General features: G+C 39.7%; 1 protein-coding gene across 1 annotated transcript in view; it reads right to left on the bottom strand.

The window, feature by feature from the left end:
* ADAMTSL1 (ADAMTS like 1) overlaps positions 1 to 20,588 on the bottom strand; it is a 393,783-nt gene that overhangs the window by 371,238 nt on the left and 1,957 nt on the right. Inside the window, exon 2 of the mRNA XM_027634671.1 lies at positions 10,536 to 10,677. Within this exon, the coding sequence (XP_027490472.1) occupies positions 10,536 to 10,637 (102 nt within the window). The 5' untranslated portion in view covers positions 10,638 to 10,677. The remainder of the gene's footprint in view (positions 1 to 10,535; positions 10,678 to 20,588) is intronic.

Raw genomic sequence — 20,588 nt, 5'->3', positions numbered from 1 at the left:
TCTGCCTCTTGTAAAGAATGTGGTAGCCAGTTCACTCTTCTCCTTTAGGAAAGTGAAGTTTTGTATCCAACTGCACAGTCCCAAGAAAATGGAGATCAGTAAGTTATTTTCACTTTTTTCCTATGGTTTGCCAAGCATACAATGGAAAAGGGCATTTTTCCAGATGCTGACCATGAATGTGGTGCTTGTATACAACATGATTCTAATTTTATTTTTAAAAAGAAAAAGAAAAATTTTTTTTGGGGGGGGAAATTAAAACTATTTTAAAATCAAAACAAAACAAATCTAAACAAACAAAACCGAGGAGATACTGTAACAGAAGTGGTTGGTCATTTTGCTCTATCTGTAATGCCTCATTTGACAGTTACATTGCAGAACATTTGCTTCTCCAAAGTATAAAACCAAAACCTACAACAACAAAGTAAAAATTCCTCTCTCAGGCAGGTACAAGCATTACAAACCAATTCCTGTGCACAGAATAGCCAAAGGTATACTCTGTCAAAATCTTCCACCAAGAGTGACTTAATGAACATGTTTTGTCCCATCTTACAGTCACAGCAGCAATTTATCACTATCCCAAGTGCCATTCTCCTCACGCATTTTCCCCTGCAGACATAACTAAAACCACAGAAGTCCAAATTTCGAAAGATTTCTACCCCTCACACATGGCTTTCTTACCTTTTTCTTGCTCCCACTCTTTATTCATTCCACCTTACTCCTTGTAATTACTAGAAGCAAGGACAAAAGGAGTTGAGATTTCCTGAGATCCTTCACTATTTCTCGCTATGTGTACTTGGCTGCATGTCATTTGTTCTCCTGTCAACCATCAGAGGGAACACACAGAGAATGCTAGACCCCAGTCTGTATGGAGAGTTTAGAAGTACCAGGATGGACATACCTCAAGCATAAGGAGATGAGGAATTGTTAAAGAACACCTTTATGTACATCACAGCTCCCAGTTACGGATACAAAGCTCTCAGTTAAAGTTAAACAAAGGAAGAGGTAAGATGAAGGAGATGAGACACTATGATGAATAAAGGCATCCATCTTTCCCAGAAACTCCCTTTCAAATTGGGCTTTCTGACTCAGCTGGGAAAAAAATCATAATTAATATGATGAACCAGTTCCCTGAAAATCTTTTCTACTACTTAGTTTTCAGACACCTCTATTTCTGAAATGAAAAATTGTCTTTAGTTGCACTAAGGCTCATTATGCTAGGTATTTCAAGCTGTCCATACTTTTTGATTATTCTAAAAACTGAAGAAGATGAAAGTCTCATACTTCAGATGACCTTATGTTACCACAAGTGCTTTTCTCTTTTGTTCTTCCAAGTGCCTTCCAAACCAAAACTCTCAGCAGAGTATGACACCACAATCTAACAGACATTCTTCATACAAACAGTACTCCTTAGAAAAACCTGCAAAAGCAGGCATGCGTGTGCACACACACAAGGGATTGCTGCACGGTTTTATGCTTGTGCCATTCCTATTTATGTCTGATGTGACAAAGGTGGGTATATAAAAATGCTATGCACTGTTTTGAGAGCATATACTGAAGGCATTAGCAACACGTATTAGCAGATAACTTAAGACTTACCGAGAGCAATCTGTATCTTTGCCTGGACATGCAGAGTGGTCAGGCAGAATGAGGATATACAGGCATCACCCACAAAAACACTTTGCAACTGCTGGCCAACTAAAAGTAGAGATAGCTTCCAATGTGGGACTACAAACTGCACCACAGCATGTTCCTCACTTTGGAAAAACACAGTTACATTAGGATGACACAAGAAGAACATAATGAATACACCAGGACCACTTACAGATAATTTCCAGTGGCTTCTGCCAGTTCCAAGAAAACACAGTATAAGTTATGTGCTCATATACCTAACTCTTCATTTCCTCATCAAGAATTTGCTGAACTCACTATCCTGGGAAATCACATGGTATTAACCCATAGCCTTAAACTTTTCATTTATGCTATATTTTAGTTAAATCTACAGTTATTAAGTGTAAAAAAATACATATTTTTCATCAAAAATAAAATGCCTTTTCAGGGCAATTTTTTGCTCTGTAAGGAACCTAGGGTCAAGACACAAAGGGAAAAACATCACTGGAACGGTGAGTACTTTATACTTACATTTGGCTCAAGTGATCAGTCAAGCAATGTAAAATAAACTTGTTTCTTCTATGTTAAGACAAGTATTAGCATTGTTTATTTTTCCCCTTTAAAATTATTGTACATTTTCAAATGCAGAAATTGCAACTTTTGGACAATCAATTGAAATTCTTGAACTATCAATGGAAAGAAGTCATATTTTTCAAACACTGATATTTTTCAAATGGGTTTTCATATGTAAAAGAACTTACAAAAATCAGTGTTTTAAGTCTGTCTTTCTGTATGTCAAAGAAGACATATGAAGATGGCAAAACAGAAGAAATTACTCAAAACAGAGAATATGTAAATGATGGACTATGAAATACTGCTGTGTATTAATCATACATTTATGTAGGAGTTACATTATAGCCAAGCATGAACAAAACTCTCTGGTGAGTTCCACTCTGTTTATATTGTCCAAAATTACCATGCCTATATAGTGATTGTTAGTGACAGACCTCTTTTTAAGAGTAGTGTATCACTTCATATTCCACTTTGCTCTTGTTTAACTGCATCTAAAATATATTTTCACATCAATGGTAATTTTCTCCCCTCTTAGGGAATATAAACTCTTTGTTAGACTTTTTACATTTTTAATTTAGATAGTGTTAGCATTTCTAATGAAAATACTTATCTCATTCCTGAAAATTTCACTGCTTAACTGAAGCTGATGAGTGAGCAGGCCATCTTGTTCTTTTCCTTATTTGGAGAAGAACAAACTCATCCAACCAGGGAGGCGGAATACTGTATTCCATAGTGAGACAAACACTTTGCCAACAAATACTTCTCTAGGTTCACTAAGAATTATATGCCCTCCGAGACATTAATTCCTCTCATTTCTCTGTGCTAGAGACAGTTCAAGCAGCAGTTCTAGAAACAAGATTCTCTCACTTTGCACTATACATTTTTGTTTAAATTGACTTGCTACCATTCATATGAAGAAGAAATGCGCTGTTCAAATGTTCATTCACTTATATTCCAGCCTGCCTCAAATTTACAGTGTTTTAATAGTTGTTTTCGATATACCTCAGGAAAAAAAAATAGTTAGTTTGCACATTAGTTTGCACAGCTTGAAAACACACAAATGTAGCAGGCATTTTGGAGGATTTATGACTAACTAGAGAAGAAAGAGGGACAAGGCTTCAACTGTCCATCTTAATTGCAGACAAATTAATACCTTCACACCCTATTTAATTTCTCTTTTTTTCCTTGAAAAATATGAGACCACTTGACCAATGTATTTCTTCATTAAGATATCATAATATCAGATCACTGATTTCAACTTCTTAGCTACACTGAGGAGATGACAGAACTGCTCAGATTATATTGTAAATCAATGTGAAGACTCTAAGGAAACTAACTGCCATCATAACAGATATTGTTCCTCTGCTCACTGGTCCAAAGGCACGTGATTTAAATTTTACTTAATTTCAGTTTTTAAAAATCCATTCCCTGACTTAGGTCTACTTGTAAGCAGAACATAAGATAGTGAATAGGAATTGGCCTTTAGTGAGGTTACAGCAGTGGTGCAGAAAGAAATGGCAACAGCTGTCACCTATCTGGACCTGTGCAAAGCATTTGACACAGTCACACAAAACATCCTGGTTTCTAAAATAGACATGTACGGATTTGACGGATGTACCACTCATCATCATCACCATGGCTAGGCTTTGCGAACGAAGATTTGGGAAGGGTTCTACCCATGTTTGTTGCAAGAGCATTGGTGGCTGAAAAGACCAATACAAGATAGACATGACCGGTTGCAAAAGGCACAGCAGAAAGACTCCCTAGGTGGTGTATTCAGCAAGGCACAATTCTTTCTGCATTATCTTTTCTCCTCAAGGGTGATCCTGCATGCTTTCTCAAAAGCATCAGCAGCATTATAGATGGTGTGTCTCCAGACATCCCAATTGGAGGCCAGAGTAAACCAGCTATGGTGATCAATATGGGCAAGGCTGAGATGTTGTTTCAGGGAGTCCTTGTATCTTCTCTTTGGGGCTCCTCTCTTGCAGCAGCCAGTGGCAAGTTCACCATAAAGCAAGATCTTAGGGAGGCCCCCTTTGGGGCATCATACTGAAAAAGACTGTGAATAGGGTTGGTGCAAGAACACAGCCTTGTTTCACACCATTCTTTATTAGAAAGGACTCAGAAAGTGCATTGCCATATCTGACTTGGCCGTGCTGATCCTCATGGAGTGAGATGATCATTGTAAGAAACTTGGGGGGACAACCTAAACGTTCCAAAATCTGCCACAGACCTTTTCTGCTCACAGTATCGAAAGCCTTGGTGAGGTCGACAAAGGTTACACAGAGACCTTTGTTCTGTTCCTACACTTCTCTTGCAGTTGTCTGAGAACAAATCCCATGTCTGTGGTACTCCTATTGGCTCTGAAACCACATTGGCTTTCAGGTAGAATTCCTTCTGCTATAGTGGGTATTAGTCTGTTCAAGAGTATTCTTGCCAGGATTTTGCCAGCAATGGAGAGCAGAGTAATAGCACGGTAATTTGAGCAGTCTGATTTAATACCTTTCTTCTTGTACAAAGTGATGATGACTGCATCACGAAGGTCTGATGGTAGTTCACCTAGTTCCCAACAGCACACCACAAACTCATGAAATTTAGCATAGAGTGCAAGGCCCCCATGTTTTCAGACTTCAGGTGGACTTCCATTAACCCCAGCTGCCTTGCCAATTTTCACCTGTTGTATGGCCTTGAGGGTTTCTCCTAAAGTGGGGGCAGTATCCAATTCTTATTTCACCGGTTGTTGTGTGATGGACTGAATGGTCGAGTCTTGGACTACACGGTTGGTACTGAAAAGAGTTTGAAAGTGTTCAGACCATCAATTCAGAATGGAGGTTTTGACTGGTAGAAGCCTTTGACCATCAGTGCTGAGTAAAGGGCTTTGGACTTGGTATGTAGGCTCGTATGCTGTTCTCAGGGCCTCATAGAATCCTTTGTGATCACCTGTATCTGCACATAATTGAGTTTTTTCAGCTAGATCAATCCACCACTTGTTCTGGATGTCATGGAGTTTCTGTTGGAGCTTGCTGCATGCAAGACGAAAGGCTGCTTTTCTTGCGTGACAGGATGGCAGTGCAAGGTGTGCTTGGTGGGCGGTTCTCTTCTTCCTCAACAATTCCTGGATCTCTTGATTGTTTTCATCAAACCAGTCCTTGTTCTTCTTGAGGAAGAACCTTAAGGATTCTTCAGATGATTGCAGGATGCTGTTTTTCATATGGTGCCAAACTGTTTCAGGAGAGAAATCTGCAGAATCTGTGGAATGGTTTTTGAGCCTCGTTTGAAGGTTTGCCTGGAATCTGTCTCTTGCTGTGGCTGATTGGAGATTGTTAACCTGGAGTCTTCTCCTTGGGACACTGTTCCTTTTAGGTTTGAATTTGAGACTGAAGTTGAGTTTACAGTGCACAAGCCGATGGTCTGTTTGGCATTCTGTGTTGGGCATCACGCGGGTATGGTGGACATCACGGACATCTCTCCATCGCACCAAGACATAATCGATGAGGTGCCAATGCGCAGATCTGGAGTGCATCCAGGTTGTCTTCAGACTATTTTTCTGCTGAAAGATAGTATTAATAATGGTGAGCTGTTGCTCCGCACAGAATTCTAGCAGAAGTCGACCATTATCGTTGCAGTTTCCAACACCATGCTTGCCTAATATTCCTTTCCATGTTTCAAAATTCTTACCTACTCTGGCGTTGAAATCACCAAGGATAATGACCTTATCATCTGCAGGAACCTTTTGGGTAAGGCAGCGCAGGTCAGTGTAAAATTTATCTTTTTCAGCAGGGTCGACTTGGAGAGTTGGGGCATACATACTAAAGAGGACGTGTTGCTTGTTGTGTAGTGGAAGGTGTAGGGAGATAATGCAGTCAGAGTGACCTGTTGGCAGATTTTCAAGTTTGGGAAGAATAGAGTTTTTGATCATGAAGCCGACTCCTGAGAGATGTTTTCTGGTTCTGAGCTTACCTGACCAAAAAAGTGTGTAACCGGCACCATGTTCTCTGAGGCTGCCTTCCTCGTGAAGGCGAACTTCACTGAGAGCAGCAATGTTGATGCTGAGACGAGTCAGTTCATGGGCAATTTGGGCAGAACGTCGCTCAGGACGTCCGCTATCCGCAGAATCAAGCATGGTTCTGATATTTCAACATGCTAGAGTTAGTTTAGGTACACCTTTGGAGGGAGGTGCATGCCTTTGTCTTTTGATCTCTGTGCGACCGCATTGGAAGAAGATGCCCATTGGCCTGCGGTTAACCAACCGGGTGAAGGTGGAGATGAGCTTTGTTTAGGCCACCTTTTCTAGGCCCCTCGCCGAGTGGAGCAAGCAGTGCTGTCCTTGAAAAGGCTGCTTGGTCGTTCAGGGTGCTGCCCCAAGAGACTGTCGTCTCCGGTCAGTCTCAAATGACCAATATCCTGAACCGCCTGCATGCAGGGTTGGGTCTGCGGCTTCCAGTGCACCTTTCACCTGCCGTTTCGACCCTCGCCCGTCGCTACAGGGTTTTTTGCATGTGGGTAAAGCCTTCAAGCCTGCACAATGGATTTTTTAGGTGAGATGCAGTATGCGCAGAACTGAACCCACCCTTTAATCCTAAGGTTCATCTACCAGGGCCGAGTAAGCTTGGATGGTTGCAGCGAGGTCCTCAGGATGTAGGTTTAATTAGAGTGAGCTTCTCTTATATGGATGGCCTTACAGGGCTAAGCGAACTCCATCTGCCCAGGTTTGGGATTGGAGTTGTCCTTCTCCAAGGATGACTGCCAGAAGGCTAACGAGTTCATCCTGCCCAAGAATGAATTGTATCTGGTCCTACGGTTTTGACCTGTCTGGCATGGGCGACCCTACCAAAGGCATGTACCATCGCCAGCATAGCTCGCAACCACACAGGGGTACACAGGTTTCATTCCTTTTGGAACAATTTGGGCAAGTCTTTCATTTCCTACTTTACTATCACCTATCTATATACAATCTCAAAGAAATACCCAGGAACAACCCTTTGTCCTGACCACCCTTTCAGGATGTAACAGAGCAAAGTAAATATATCCAGAGGATGCCGAACCTGGGCAGTAGCTGCAGGTGAGCCAGAAACAAACGAACAAACCAACCGTTCTGACCCCTGATCCAAGGCTGGGGTGCCTTTCAAGGCCCCAGCCTGGCTGGGACCCCCAACATTCTAAAAGAACCCATCATCCACCCTGATGTTATCCTTACCTCACTGTGTTACCACATATCTACACGCGCACTGCTCACCTGCAACATTTCATAAAGGATTGCCCCGCTCGCCCTCCCGCCAGTCTGAGGACACCCTTCCCCTCCCCCAGACCTGGAACTGCAAACCTCCGTGTGCTCCGAAGCTCCCCTCTCCTCTTCCACAGGGGCACAGCACCTGCCAGTGAGGTTCCCCCTCTTTCTCTCCTTTCACCCGCTGGGGCTACGGCGGGGGTTGACCGTGGCCAAGCCCGGGGGCCAGGGTCCTGACCTCTGCCGCAGGCAGCGTGAGGGCTGCTGGGGTCCCCAGACCTCCGCTGTATGCCGTGCGGGGGCTGCCGGGGTCTGGACCACTCAGTGGATATGGAATTGGTTGGATGGACACATTCAAAGAGTTGCGGTCAACAACATGATGTCCAAGTTGACAACGTGACAAGTGGTGTTCCTCAGGGGTCAGTACTGCGACCAGCACATTTTAACATCTTTTTTGGTGACATGGACAGTGGGATTGAACGCACTGTGAACAAGTTTGCTGACAACACTAGGCTGTGTGATGAGTTTGACATGCTGAAGGGAAAGGACAGCACCCAGAGGGACACTTTGACAGGCTTGAGGCATAGATCCAAGAGAACCTCATGAAGTTCAGGAAGGCCAAGTGCAAGGTCGTGTAGCTGGGTCGGCACAATCCCAATTATAAGTACAGGCCAGGTGGAAAACAGATCAAGAGCAGCAGAAGGACTTGGGTGAGTTTGTGGACGATAAACTCAACATGACCCAGAAACATGTCCTGGTAGCCCAGAAAGACAACCATATCCTGGACTGTAATAAAAGCAAAGTGACCAGCAGGTCAAGGCAGGTCATTCTCACCTTCTACTTTGCTCTACTCAGGTGGGGAAGACCCCACCTGGAGCACTGTGTCCAACTCTCAGACTTTCAATACAAAGAATACATGTGTACTTGTTGGAACAAGTCCAGAGAAGGGCCACTAAGTTGATCACAGGGCTGGAATATCTGTCCTATGAAGACAGTCTGGGAGAGTTGGGGCTGTTCAGCCTGGAGAAGAGAAGACTTTGGGGAGACCTTATAGCACTCTTACAGTACCTGAAGGGGGGTTAAAGAAGGTTCAAGAGGGACCTTTCACGAGGGCATAGAGTGGTAGGAAAAGGGGTAATGGCTTTAAGGTGAAGAAGGGTAGGTTTAGATTATATATTAGAAAGAAATTCTTTACTGTGAGGGTGGTGAGGCACTAGAACAGGTTTTCCAGAGAATTTGTGGACTCCCCATCCCCAGAGGTGTTCAAGAAGAGGCTGGAAGGGGCTTTGGGTTACCTGGTCTAGTGGGAGGTGTCCCTGCCCACGGCAAGGGGATTGGAGCTACATGATCTGTAAGGTCCCTTCCAACCCAAACCATTCTACGATTCTGTAAATAGCTTTCTCTGTCAGTCATGTGTCTGGTCAAACAAATAATGCATTTTCTATAATGGAGTACTATAGATAGAAAAACGTGGGAAATGCGTGGGAAGTATACTTCAACTGGTTTGTAGGATATGGGCAAACAATGCTGACTTTCCTTTCCCGGAATGGGAGATAAGAATTATGATCAAGGAAAGCTCCTCCAGCTTCCTCCTTTGAGATACCATAGCTGGTCTAATTCTTGTATTTCTCACTTCTTCTAAATAGTCTTGGTGACCATATAATTCTTTAAAATTGCCATGAAAATGAAAGCAGTAAGACATGGACACGGTATCATTGCATTCAATTCCAATTATATCCCTATCATGCATGCCTTTATTATTTATTTCTTTCTTCCTGGCTCACCCTCTTCCCCAGTAAGAAAGAATTCAATTAAGAGTAGATGACTGATTTGAGTACAAAGCTTCTATTTTTTTTTCATGGAATAGAACTGGAACAAACATCAAAATATTTGTGTGCAAAGCTGTAACAGCTCTTACCATATCTAAATAGAATTGGTCAAGAATAGTCTAGCAAAACTCCAAAGAAAATCCCTTTAAAGTAAAGCTTTTCAGAACATATTTATCCTTTCTTTGGATGTTTGAGTTTCTTTTGAACCAATACATTATCAAGTGGAAGTTTTCAATTTGGTTTTGCAAACAATAAGAATCTAATCTTCTCTTCTTTCTTTTATCCAGAACACATACGTGGAAATGGCTAGCCAATGGCAGCTTAGCCAATTTATCTCATTTGCTGAAGATATGACTGTATCAAATTTAACGTAAAAACATGTAAGAATAAATATTTCTTCTTCAACAAACTAAAAGAAATTTACTACACCGAGAACAATTTTCCAACAAGCTACTGCTGTCTTTGAGGTAAACTACAGATGTTTGTCACAGGCTGTAATGTCACTTCTAACAGCTGCAGTAAGAAATACGTTTTCAATCAACAGTTCACACTCTGTGTAGTACAGCATACTTCCATACACACACACGCGCGCGCGCACGCGCACACACACACACACACACACACACAGTCTCTTCCCTGAGGTGCCTTCTAGACAGGTCTGCATAGGAAAGTCCTCTCAAACTTATCAGTAATTGTAAGCATTGTGAAAGAGTTAAATCCAAGGACTTATTTTCTATAGAATTTAACAGCTGCGATCCCTACAATATTACTACTCATTTGGCACTTATTCACACACTGTAACTATGTCCTGACAGAGATTCTACTGTTGGGCTATGAAATCTGGGACAGCATGCTTAATGGTTTAGGTACTTTTCCTTGAAGATTTTCAACTGTGCCATGGAGGAAATACAGACAATATTCGGTGTGTTATTAATGTATTCATGTAGACCTATGTATTAGGCTATTAAGGCTCATCTCTTCAGAAGTACTTGTTGTGAAGCATCTCACTGAGCAAAAAAATTAAGAAGCGCAAGAAAAGCTTGGTCCACCACAGATCTATCACTGCTTTAACTGTAAACAGGAAAAAATCATAAAGGTATCTAGTTCTTAGCATCTAAAGCAATTAAAAGATTTGAGAAATGGCCTAATAAGCTAGCAGGATGAACTGATATGTCAGAATTTTAAAGATAACTCTTAAAATGCAGACCTTTGCCTACTGGCAGCACTCCAGTAGAAACTATGTCTTTGTTCTTCTGTGTCTCTTTCAGGCACAATACAACCTTCTGATTTTCACTCACATTTGGCAGGCGGTTCTGTATATTTCCCTTGGCCATTCCTTGGCTGAAGTAAAAATATCTTGCTTGCAGCATAGATTCTTCCTTTGTGCAGAAAAGCTCCATTACAGCTTCTCAGTGCTGCCAAACACATCTTGTATTTAGGCTAGGAGGGAAAGAGGGCATGGCAGTTGTCTTCTGGTTTGGGTTCCCCTTTATTTTTGTCCTCAAGTTTGATAAAAAAGTAGCAGTGCCAAGCTGTTGTTTCTCCACAACTGCAAACCTGGTTATCATGCTTAAGCTTTGGAAAATTCAGTGTAATTGGCTTGGGATTACTTTTGACCACCACCTCAGAGGTAATTATACAACAAATACGCACCAGGCTCGTAAGATATTTCCCAGTTCACACAAACAAAATCCTGCAGTTAACATCATAGGTTAGCTACTGTTACATGCTGAAAAATCCCTAATTCTTATAGCACAAGGCACTTTGTGAACATTTCTCATTTTCTAGGGTAATGTTCTCTGAGGGGAAGTACTATATATGTACTGACGAGTCAAGACAGTAAAGGTGCATTTAGCCACCCAGTAAAACAGGTCAAAGCTCCAACTTCATCCAGCAGATATGTACTTTTTTTATTACCTATGTTCCTTCATTACATGCTTTCCTTTTGTTAAGTATCATTTAGATCTACTAACACACATTTTTACTTCATGCAGACAATAAAGATCCAGTCAGCTGAATTAAGAGTTCAGAATTTCAGGACAGCAGACTAAAACCAACTTAACACACCTTTAACTGAAAAGAAACCCATGACCATAGAAGAATTTTCGTATTGCAAGGAATTTATGGTAAAATCCAAAGGACATCACACACTCTGTGAAATTAATCAATTGCCCTACCCCACTAGCATGGCAACTTAAATAAAATAAATTATTTTATTCTTTTATTCTAACTTTGTGATATGGTTTGAAGCTGGTTCCCTGCCAAGTCTCCAAACCTTACCACCAGAAGTACCCCCCCCCCCAAACCTCAGGGAGAAGAGGGAGAAAAAACAACCAACTAAGAAAAACCCGAAACGAGAAAGACAGTTAAAGTGATATATATATAAATATATTTACACTTACGTTACAATTGAAATATATACAATTTAAAATATATACAATTTCACAAGGGAAGGGGAAGGGGGAAGGGAAAGGGAACTAGAGGATATTCATTATTATTTTATAAATCTAGTTGAATATTATTTTCTTTACCTAAGTATGTAACATAATGAATAACTTTAAAAAATAAGTTTGAGATTATCACTTTTTATTAGTATAACTTCAAAATATTTAAAATTTGTTACTTTTTTATAAGTAGTTGACATTTCAAACCAAAAAGTTTTTATAAAATAGAACAATCACATTTGTTCTGAAAATTTTGAAGTGCGCTTAGAATTTGATCAAAACCTTATAGACACTGAGTTTTAGTTGTTTCAGTTTTGATGAAACTGTATTGTCTCACAAGAAAAAATAAAAGCACCGTTCAAAAATTCCCAAACAATTATAACCACAACCACCCAAAATGAGAACACACAGTGCTTTCTGATGATGAGCATCTGAAAAAGACATCCAGAAGCAAAGGTTCTGTTTTCTTTCCTGCAAGCCAGGCAGAAACAAGACTAAAGCATTAGCTCAGAAATGAGTCTCTTGGCTGAGCCACACCACTGAACTCTACGGTGCTTGCAATATGAAAGAAAATTCTGAGCATACTCAAGCATGCTTCACACCAGTATTACCTCATGGCTGCACTACAGAACTAGAAGGCTTTGTCCATCAGAGCATAGCTATGAGTAAGTCTGCATGACAGGCTTCTGTAGTATTTTATCTAAATGTGTCAGAAATCTATTACAGTAGTCTGGCTTTATCTCTCACAATTGCTACAGAATTCATGAAGAAAGAAAAGGAAGTGCTGATGAGAAGGAAGTGCCTTGCATGACCTACACTTTAAACAGCAAGAGGTAACTCTCTGCCTGGAGCCATCCCTCCAGAAGATGAAAACACTGTTCCACAGATTAACAGTCAGTCATTCCAGCTTCAGTCTAGCTAACCAAGTTGGAGTAGCCAAAAAGTTTTCAGAAAGACTTAAAGGCTCTAGATGTCCATCAGGTATTCTGGGGATTTTACCTGAATTTCATGCAGAATTCCCTCAACATTATTTTACCTTTTCTTTGACTTTTGTACATCCCACCTATGAAACGTAGCAGAGATCTGCCCACATATTTTACACATAGGAAGTTCTATAACACTTCACACAAAAGTCAGAACCAGAAGCATCCTGTTCAATCTCCAGTGTAGGCAGACACAATGAACCAGATCTCAGTATTGGTCACCCCAAGTTCTCCAAAATTACTTTTCACGTCTCCAGAAGTGTTGATGTAAAATTACTGTTATATTCTTTTTTTTTTCCCCCTCCTTTTTGTCGAAATCGTTGGAATTCACATATTCAATATTTTTCCCATAATCAGAACAACTGCAAGCCGTTTTTTCCCCAGTGAAAGGTAAGATTCTCACATTCACACACTTCCACAAGGGGGAGGTAAAAAAAAAAATCAAAACAAAAACCAAAAGCCACCAAAACTGTGGTATTCTAAGGAAGACAGATCACCTCACTGTTTGCAGTTTCATGACTACATACTGTTAAACAGTATGTTTAACAGAGCAGAGAGATGATGTCTTTCTCATATATAAAGCAGAATAAAAATTTCGAAGTTTTGAATGTTTGTGTCTATCTTGCCCTTTAGGTCATTAAAGAAATATATTCATATATATTAAAATTAACCAAAATTCACATAGTTTCTGAAAAAGCATTATGAGAGATATTATCTAGTATATTCTGTTATAATGCCATAAATAACAAAAATTCTTTTCACTAATTCTTCCTTCTTCTCCAAATCCCTTGCCCTGAGGTCATTATCATTGCTTTAAAACATGTCTTCATTTTGTCTTCCTTCCTTGAAGGACTGCACGGAGACTACCAACAAACCATCAGTCCCATGTGAAAAAAACAACATGAAACAAACATTTAAATTATGCTATCAAGCTTTAAAGAGATATAGCAAAGCTAAGATCCCAATTATGCCTAGTATTTATATACTCATATATAAAAAAACACACTACAATCTTTAGCTTTATGCATTTAAGTTGCACTTTCTCAAAATCCTGAACTTCAGCATCATGTATGGCCACACATGGTCCTATACATGTGCAACATCAGGAGTTCACAGAGACCACTTCTGTACACAGGAGAGGCTATCCATACAGAAGATGCTATATTAACTGTAGCTTCACTTTTTGGAACTTCAAAGCACTTCCAAAAAAGCCAACAAAAATACATGTAAATTCCATTTCTGCATCTCTGTGCCCAGACTCAGTACTAACTGCCCACCAGTTCTATTGTAAAACTTCCTATTTTGAAGTCACAGCTAAGCCCAGCATACGTCTCTCTACTGCCAATGCCAGCTAGACTGCCACACTGGGCAGATAAAAAAGTGCTACCTATCTTTGATACTATCCCTATTGATTAGGCACAAAGTTTTGTGGGTATGAGTACAACTGAAGGTTAACTATAACATAATAACAAGGAAATAACATAATGACATATAAGGCAGCAGCCATAAAACTGCATCAAGATTTAACAAAAGGTAATTTTTTAAAATTAATTATCTTGTTTAAGTTTCAAATTCCCCTATGTTTGTCACATAACCAAGTATTTGTGGAGGTCAAACATTTTTCAACAGTGACCAGTGACAGGACAAGGGGCAACAGGCACAAACTGGAGCAAAGGAAGTTCCTTCTGAACATCAGGAAAAACTTTTTTCTGCAAGGGCAACAGAGCACTGGAACAAGCCGCCCAAAGAGGCTGTGGAGTCTCCTTCTCCGGAGATATTCAAAACCCACCTGGATGTGATTCTGTGCAACCTGCTCTAGGTGAACCTGCTTTAGCAGGAGTGTTGGACTAGATGATCTTCAGAGGTCCCTTCCAACTCCAACCATTCTGTAATTCTGTAATTAAAACTCTTAATGGACGAGATTGATATTTGCTTCACCATCGCTCAATCTTCTCATTTCTCAGGTTTCATCCATCCCTGCCAGTATTGTCCTGTATCATTCCCACAAAACAACACTGCAGGCAGAGCCAGCAAGAAGCCCTAAAGTAAACAATTTCAATGGGAGATCAAACTCAGCTCCTATTGTATCTGTGTAGGAGAACAATATAGCTCAATATAGCTTTTAATTCCTGTAAATGTCCCCGATTTTCTTTAAAAACCTTATGCAGAACAAACTCTAAATGATCAACATATTACTCAAAATAAATGGCCCTCTGCACCTCTGGTGGGATTGTTTGTTCCCAGTTTGCGCAAGCCACATGTAAGCTGCTCTGTGCGTTCAAGTTTGGGGGGCACTCCCTTTGCAGGCTGTTTTGGAGAGTGAGGCAGGGAAGCTGACCACAGATGATCTGAAGCTTATAGAAATTATTTTAAGAGCTTCTAAAACATACTGAAAGCTTTTAAGGGAACTACACACTGAAGACAGACCACAGCCATCACCTATTCTGAAGAAACAAATGTACATATACATACATGTATTTTGCTTTTGCTTTAACCTCAACTAAAGATGCTGCTACTACCACTGCAGAGATTCTATGAATGTCAAACACACAGACATATTCAAAGAATATTAGTTAAATGCATAAGATAATTTGCCACCAAGGGACATGGAGATCCATTGGCACAGCGTACTAGAAGCCTTATAATAAAAAAAATTATTGTTTAGTTGTATTGCATACATATAATCTCTTGGCTTTCATTATTTCCTAATGTCAGAAATCAAAACTCTGGGTTTTATGGATTGCTGTTTTCACCCATCTTTAGATTCTTATATCTTAGTCAGATGGCACCCTGACTGAAAATCTACTCTTTCTCAAATTGTGAAGGATTTTTTCAGAAAACATTCATGGGAAATGAAGCAAAGCTCTAATATTCAAGACAGCCTATTGGTAGTGTTCTCAAAAAGTCTGCTTCAGAACTACCTGAATGCTGCATTCACTTTTGTAGTCTCCTGGCTGGCAAGCAAGGAAGCCCACAGCTTAGCAGGCTAACTGCGGCCATTAATATTTCCGCTTTGTTCCTCAGCAGTTGCTGAAAGTAAACCTGAACAGGTTTTCATCCAAACAGCGTTCTTCATCTACTAGTTACACAAAGTGACACCTTAACAACACAGCCTGCCCCAGATCTCCGCACGTCTCTCCACACATCTCTCACACAGACGACGTGCATTACAGGGACGGTGTGTACATACAGTGAGTACAGTGGGACTTAACCATGCGATGGTATTACATGTAATGAAACAGGGAGAATTATGGAAAAGTCAGAAAAAAATACTATCAACTTACTGGCAGATGTGTTAACACATTATTTACTGTTGTATCATCAGAGCATAAAATGATTAGCTTAACTTTGTATCAGCATTTGAAAATGATAGCTTACTTATTTTCATCCTTAGTGCACTCCACATAAATGTTATTTTTAGATGGTATTGGTATTTACATTGGGTTTGACCGCCTGTACCTTGGTGGTAATTATTCAAAAATAAAACCAAAATATTTAAATTGTGATGGACTGTACTGCAAAGATGAAATATTTCAAAATAGAAATAACATTTTACAATTGTAAGATACATTTTGGCTAATGTTCTCTTGAAAACTTTACAAAACCAAAAGGCTACTCTGTACTTAGTTTGCAAAAGTCTGTGCTCATAAGCTAAGACCTAGCACAGACTATGTCTAGCCACAGTCTCACAAATCCAGAAATCTGTTCACACAAACATCAGAACTGTTGATGCATTGTTCACCTGTGACTTTGTGATAATTCCTTAAGATGCAGTCTTTAATTAGACTACATGCTTATCCACAGGTTCCTTGCCTCATTTACTACACTGACAAACAACTGCAGAAGCAACTTGGTCTGTAACTTACCTCTACATTTACATGACAAAATGAGAACAGTGGTCTTAGAAGACTGTGGGCATTATCAGGGGAGTTATTATTTCTAAAATATCAACATTCAGATCTATTAATATCCCTGATCAGAATATTTTAAACATTTGCCTCAAACTTTAAACCAACTTAAAGTAGAATATAAATAGAAAGAAAGTCACCGTCATCATGATTTAACACAATTTACCTTACTTTCATACTATTGTGGATAAGGCTATCACAAAAATGGTAGAGCAACCTTAGGTAGATTACTGTCAATAAATATACAGAAGCTCGCAAATTCCCTCTTAACTGAAAAGAGTTGAATGTGATGAGAATAACTACGGACAACAATAATAAACTGTCAAAATGTAGTCTTTCTAAATCACTACCTTGTACTATAAAAAGAAGAGGACCTCACAGAGGAAAGATACTAAATTGAACACACTTTCCAAGGCACTGTTTGTGAAAAAAAAATGGAGAGAACCCATTTTTGCACAGAAGTTCAAACTCTGAGGTCTTACATGTTTTCAGTAATGAACAAGGTTTTCCTACTCAGTGAATCTGGTGGAGGCTCAACTCTGAGTATAAAAACAGTGGAGCTAATACTGAAATGCATTCCAGCATGTAAATTGCTATGTCTGGTTTTAATTGCCACATACACACTCTCGTCTTCACGCTAGAATCAGTATTCTCCAAATTGGTAACTGTTCAGAAAGGAACAGATTTGAAATAATATTAAAGCTTTTCAGAACTAGATATAGAATTTTTTACTTGAGTTTTCAACAGCTTTGCTTGAAGAAGGAAGATTTCTGTTTTAACAGAACCTTTTGAAAAGCATGCTTTAAGCCTATAACTAAACCAAGAAGACCAGGAAGCAAGTCTATGGTCAACTATTTTCTTTTCTGAAATAGAGGTAGAGGATCAATTCTTCAGGGTTCACTATTACTTTTTTAGAGGTGAATTGTTACAGATGACCTCTGGGTTCTCTATCCATCTGACTTCAAAAACTTTAACATGAACTGTAATGATGAAGGCTCAGTAAGATTTCTCTACCTTAAAGAAAGGTCATTATGTATATAAAGGGAATATGAGGTATCTGAATATGTTTTGCTCTGTGTTGTAAGGGTGAGTTACATTAACTGACTTGAAAAATGCTTCACATCTGGGCATAGTCTACTTATCCACACCATTATTCTTCCTAATGAACACACTAGTTGTCATCATCATCATGGCTAGGTTTCGCAAACGAAGATTTGGGAAGGGCTCTAACCCACGTTTGTTGCAAGCGCGTTGGTGGTTGAAAAGGCCAATACGAGATAGACATGTCTGGTTGCAAAAGGCACAACAGAAAGACTCCTTAGATGGTATATTCTGCAAGGCATGATTCTTTCTGCATTGCCTTTTCTCCTCAAGGGAGATTCTGCGTACTTTCTCAAAAGCATCAGCAGCGTTATAGATGGTGTGTCTCCAGGCCTCTTGATTGGAGGCCAGAGTAGACCAGTTATGATGATCAGTATGGTCAAGCTGAGATGTTGTTTCAGGGAGTCCTTGTATCTTTTCTTCGGGGCTCCTCTCATGCGGCAGCCAGGGGCAAGTTCACCATAAAGCAGGATCTTAGGGAGGTGGTGGTCATTCATCCTTGAGATGTGCCCTGCCCAATGCAGCTGTGTTCTCAGTAACATGGCCTCAATACTTGTGACAGCTGCTTGTTCAAGAACAGATGTATTGGTCACATAATCTGACCAGTGGATGTTTAGGATTGAACGGAGACAGCGTTGATGGAAGTGTTCCAGGAGTCGCAGATGGTGGTGGTAGATGACCCATGATTCAGATCCGTATAAGAGAGTAGACAGCACAATGGTTCTGTAAACACTGATCTTTGTGCTTTTATTCAGGTGTTAGAACGGTTTGGGCAAGTCTTTCATTTCCTTCTTTACTATCGCCTATTTATATACAATCATAAGGAGATACCCAGGAACAACTCTTTGTCCTGACCACCCTTTCAGGACGTAACAGAGCAAAGCAAATATATCCAGAACATGCCGAACTTGGGCAGTAGCCGCAGGTGAGCCAAAACCAAACAGACAAACAAACCGACCAACCGTTCTGGCCCCCGTACACATCCAAGGCTGGGGTGCCTTTCAAGGCCCCAGCTTGGCTGGGACCCCCATCACTCTAAAGGAACCCCACTATCCACCCTGACCATATCCTTCCTCCACTGTGTTACCACGTATCTTCAGGTGCACTGCTCATCTGTGACACTTCATACACGATTGCCCCGCTCTCCCTCCTGCCAATCAGAGGACCCCCATGGCCCACTTGATATCCCTCCCCTCTCTTCCCCCACCTCCATTCCCCTGTATCCCCCTCCCATCCCCTGAACCCCCCATATTGGTTATGATTGGATTATAATTCAGCACTTGAGGAGGTAACTAAAAGGTTGACCATAGGGAATGTTGACTGGGTGTCAGTGTAGTTGGATCCATAAAAACCAAAGTTTTAATAGGGGTCTGATAGCAGATCTGACGGGATTCTCACTTTCAAATGCTATATCACATAACCTTTCTTTGATGTCTCATGACATGTCTGAGAGATGTATTTCAGCACTGACATTCAGAATATTTCAGATTAATCTTGCCCTCATGATAGGATTACAGAGCAGAAATTGCAAATGAAAAACTGGAAAAAAAAGGTAAGTGAACCTTATTGAGGTTACAGGATCTTTCAAGATGAAATTCTGCATCTCCTGAGCAGCACCAGTGCCAGGACATTGCTGTGGCAGCACAGGTAAAACTGAAAGTAGAAAAAAAATTTACATCAGTTTGATTCCTCTGTGGCCAGAACTTTCTTTTTTAATTAGGCCTTAGTTTCACTTGTTCTGCTATGGGACTGATAAAACAAACTCAAACTTTTCAATTAACAAGGAGTTTGAGATAGCTCAAAATATTAATACTACAGACACTCTCAGAAATATAATACAAAAATCAACATCTAAAACCAAAGAAAACAAGTTCTATTTAAAGTATTTCCTTGTGGTTTTAAGTTGGTATATATAATATAAATTCATCATTTTTCACTCACATCTTATATGTATAAATACAAGAAAACAATGCAGACATCATACGGTCTTATTTATGTGGATACAAGAACCATTAAAGGATGCAGATACAAGAGAACATTTGTAAAATGTGTACAAGTGGAAGAAAGAAATTATCTCAAAACTGGGATTAATAGATTATGAATTAGGGGACCACATCTCAGTTCTTGAATTAATGGATTTTGCTCTGTATCACTGGGATCTCTCCACAAATGAGGAATCATTAAACAGCCCCTGGTCAGAGGTGATGGAAGTGTTAACCACTGCGCTGTGCATAATAATAATAATTACAAAAATAATATACAGACAGGATTTTTTATGTATAGTCATGGTATTTTTTTTCAAATACTAGGACTAGAGTTAGCATTTCCCCATATTCCTTTATTAAAGACAGTCCATGTTCTAAACTACTATGACATTAAATCTGAAATATGTAATTTAGATACTTAGTACACTCTTTCTAAAAGCAAATTTAAAATTAGTGTTGAAAAATCCAAAAAGGAACAATTTTTCTTTTTCAATAATCTGTTCAGATATTTTTCCCTTATGTACTTTCACATTAATCTTTACAAAAAAAAAAAAATCTTGTTGTTGTCTATAATTTCAAATTTAGTTCGTAACTAGAAGGACATGCATATATTTTGGAAAAACTGATATAGAAGCTGGAGAATCTATTTCTTACTACCAGATGACTAGCAATTATTTTTTGGTTGAAAAGTGTAACTGAATTTAAAAAGCACTGCTCTTATTAGTTCTAGAGAACTAGACGGACAAAGTTTATAGAGCTGATCACAGCTGCGCTCTGTGTCTAAAACTAAATCCTTGTTAAAAGATTGACTGTATTTATTGCCACTAGTGAAATGAACCACTTTTTAACATGTCCTACACTGTTTTTTCATTTTGAGCATAATCCAATTATTGAGGTATATACTACCAGGACACTGGTAGATGAAAGTTC

Source organism: Corapipo altera, unplaced genomic scaffold (genome assembly GCF_003945725.1).
Source record: "Corapipo altera isolate COAL_440 unplaced genomic scaffold, ASM394572v1 61411, whole genome shotgun sequence".
NCBI classification, from domain to species: domain Eukaryota; kingdom Metazoa; phylum Chordata; class Aves; order Passeriformes; family Pipridae; genus Corapipo; species Corapipo altera.
This window is presented reverse-complemented; position numbering and strand designations above follow the sequence as displayed.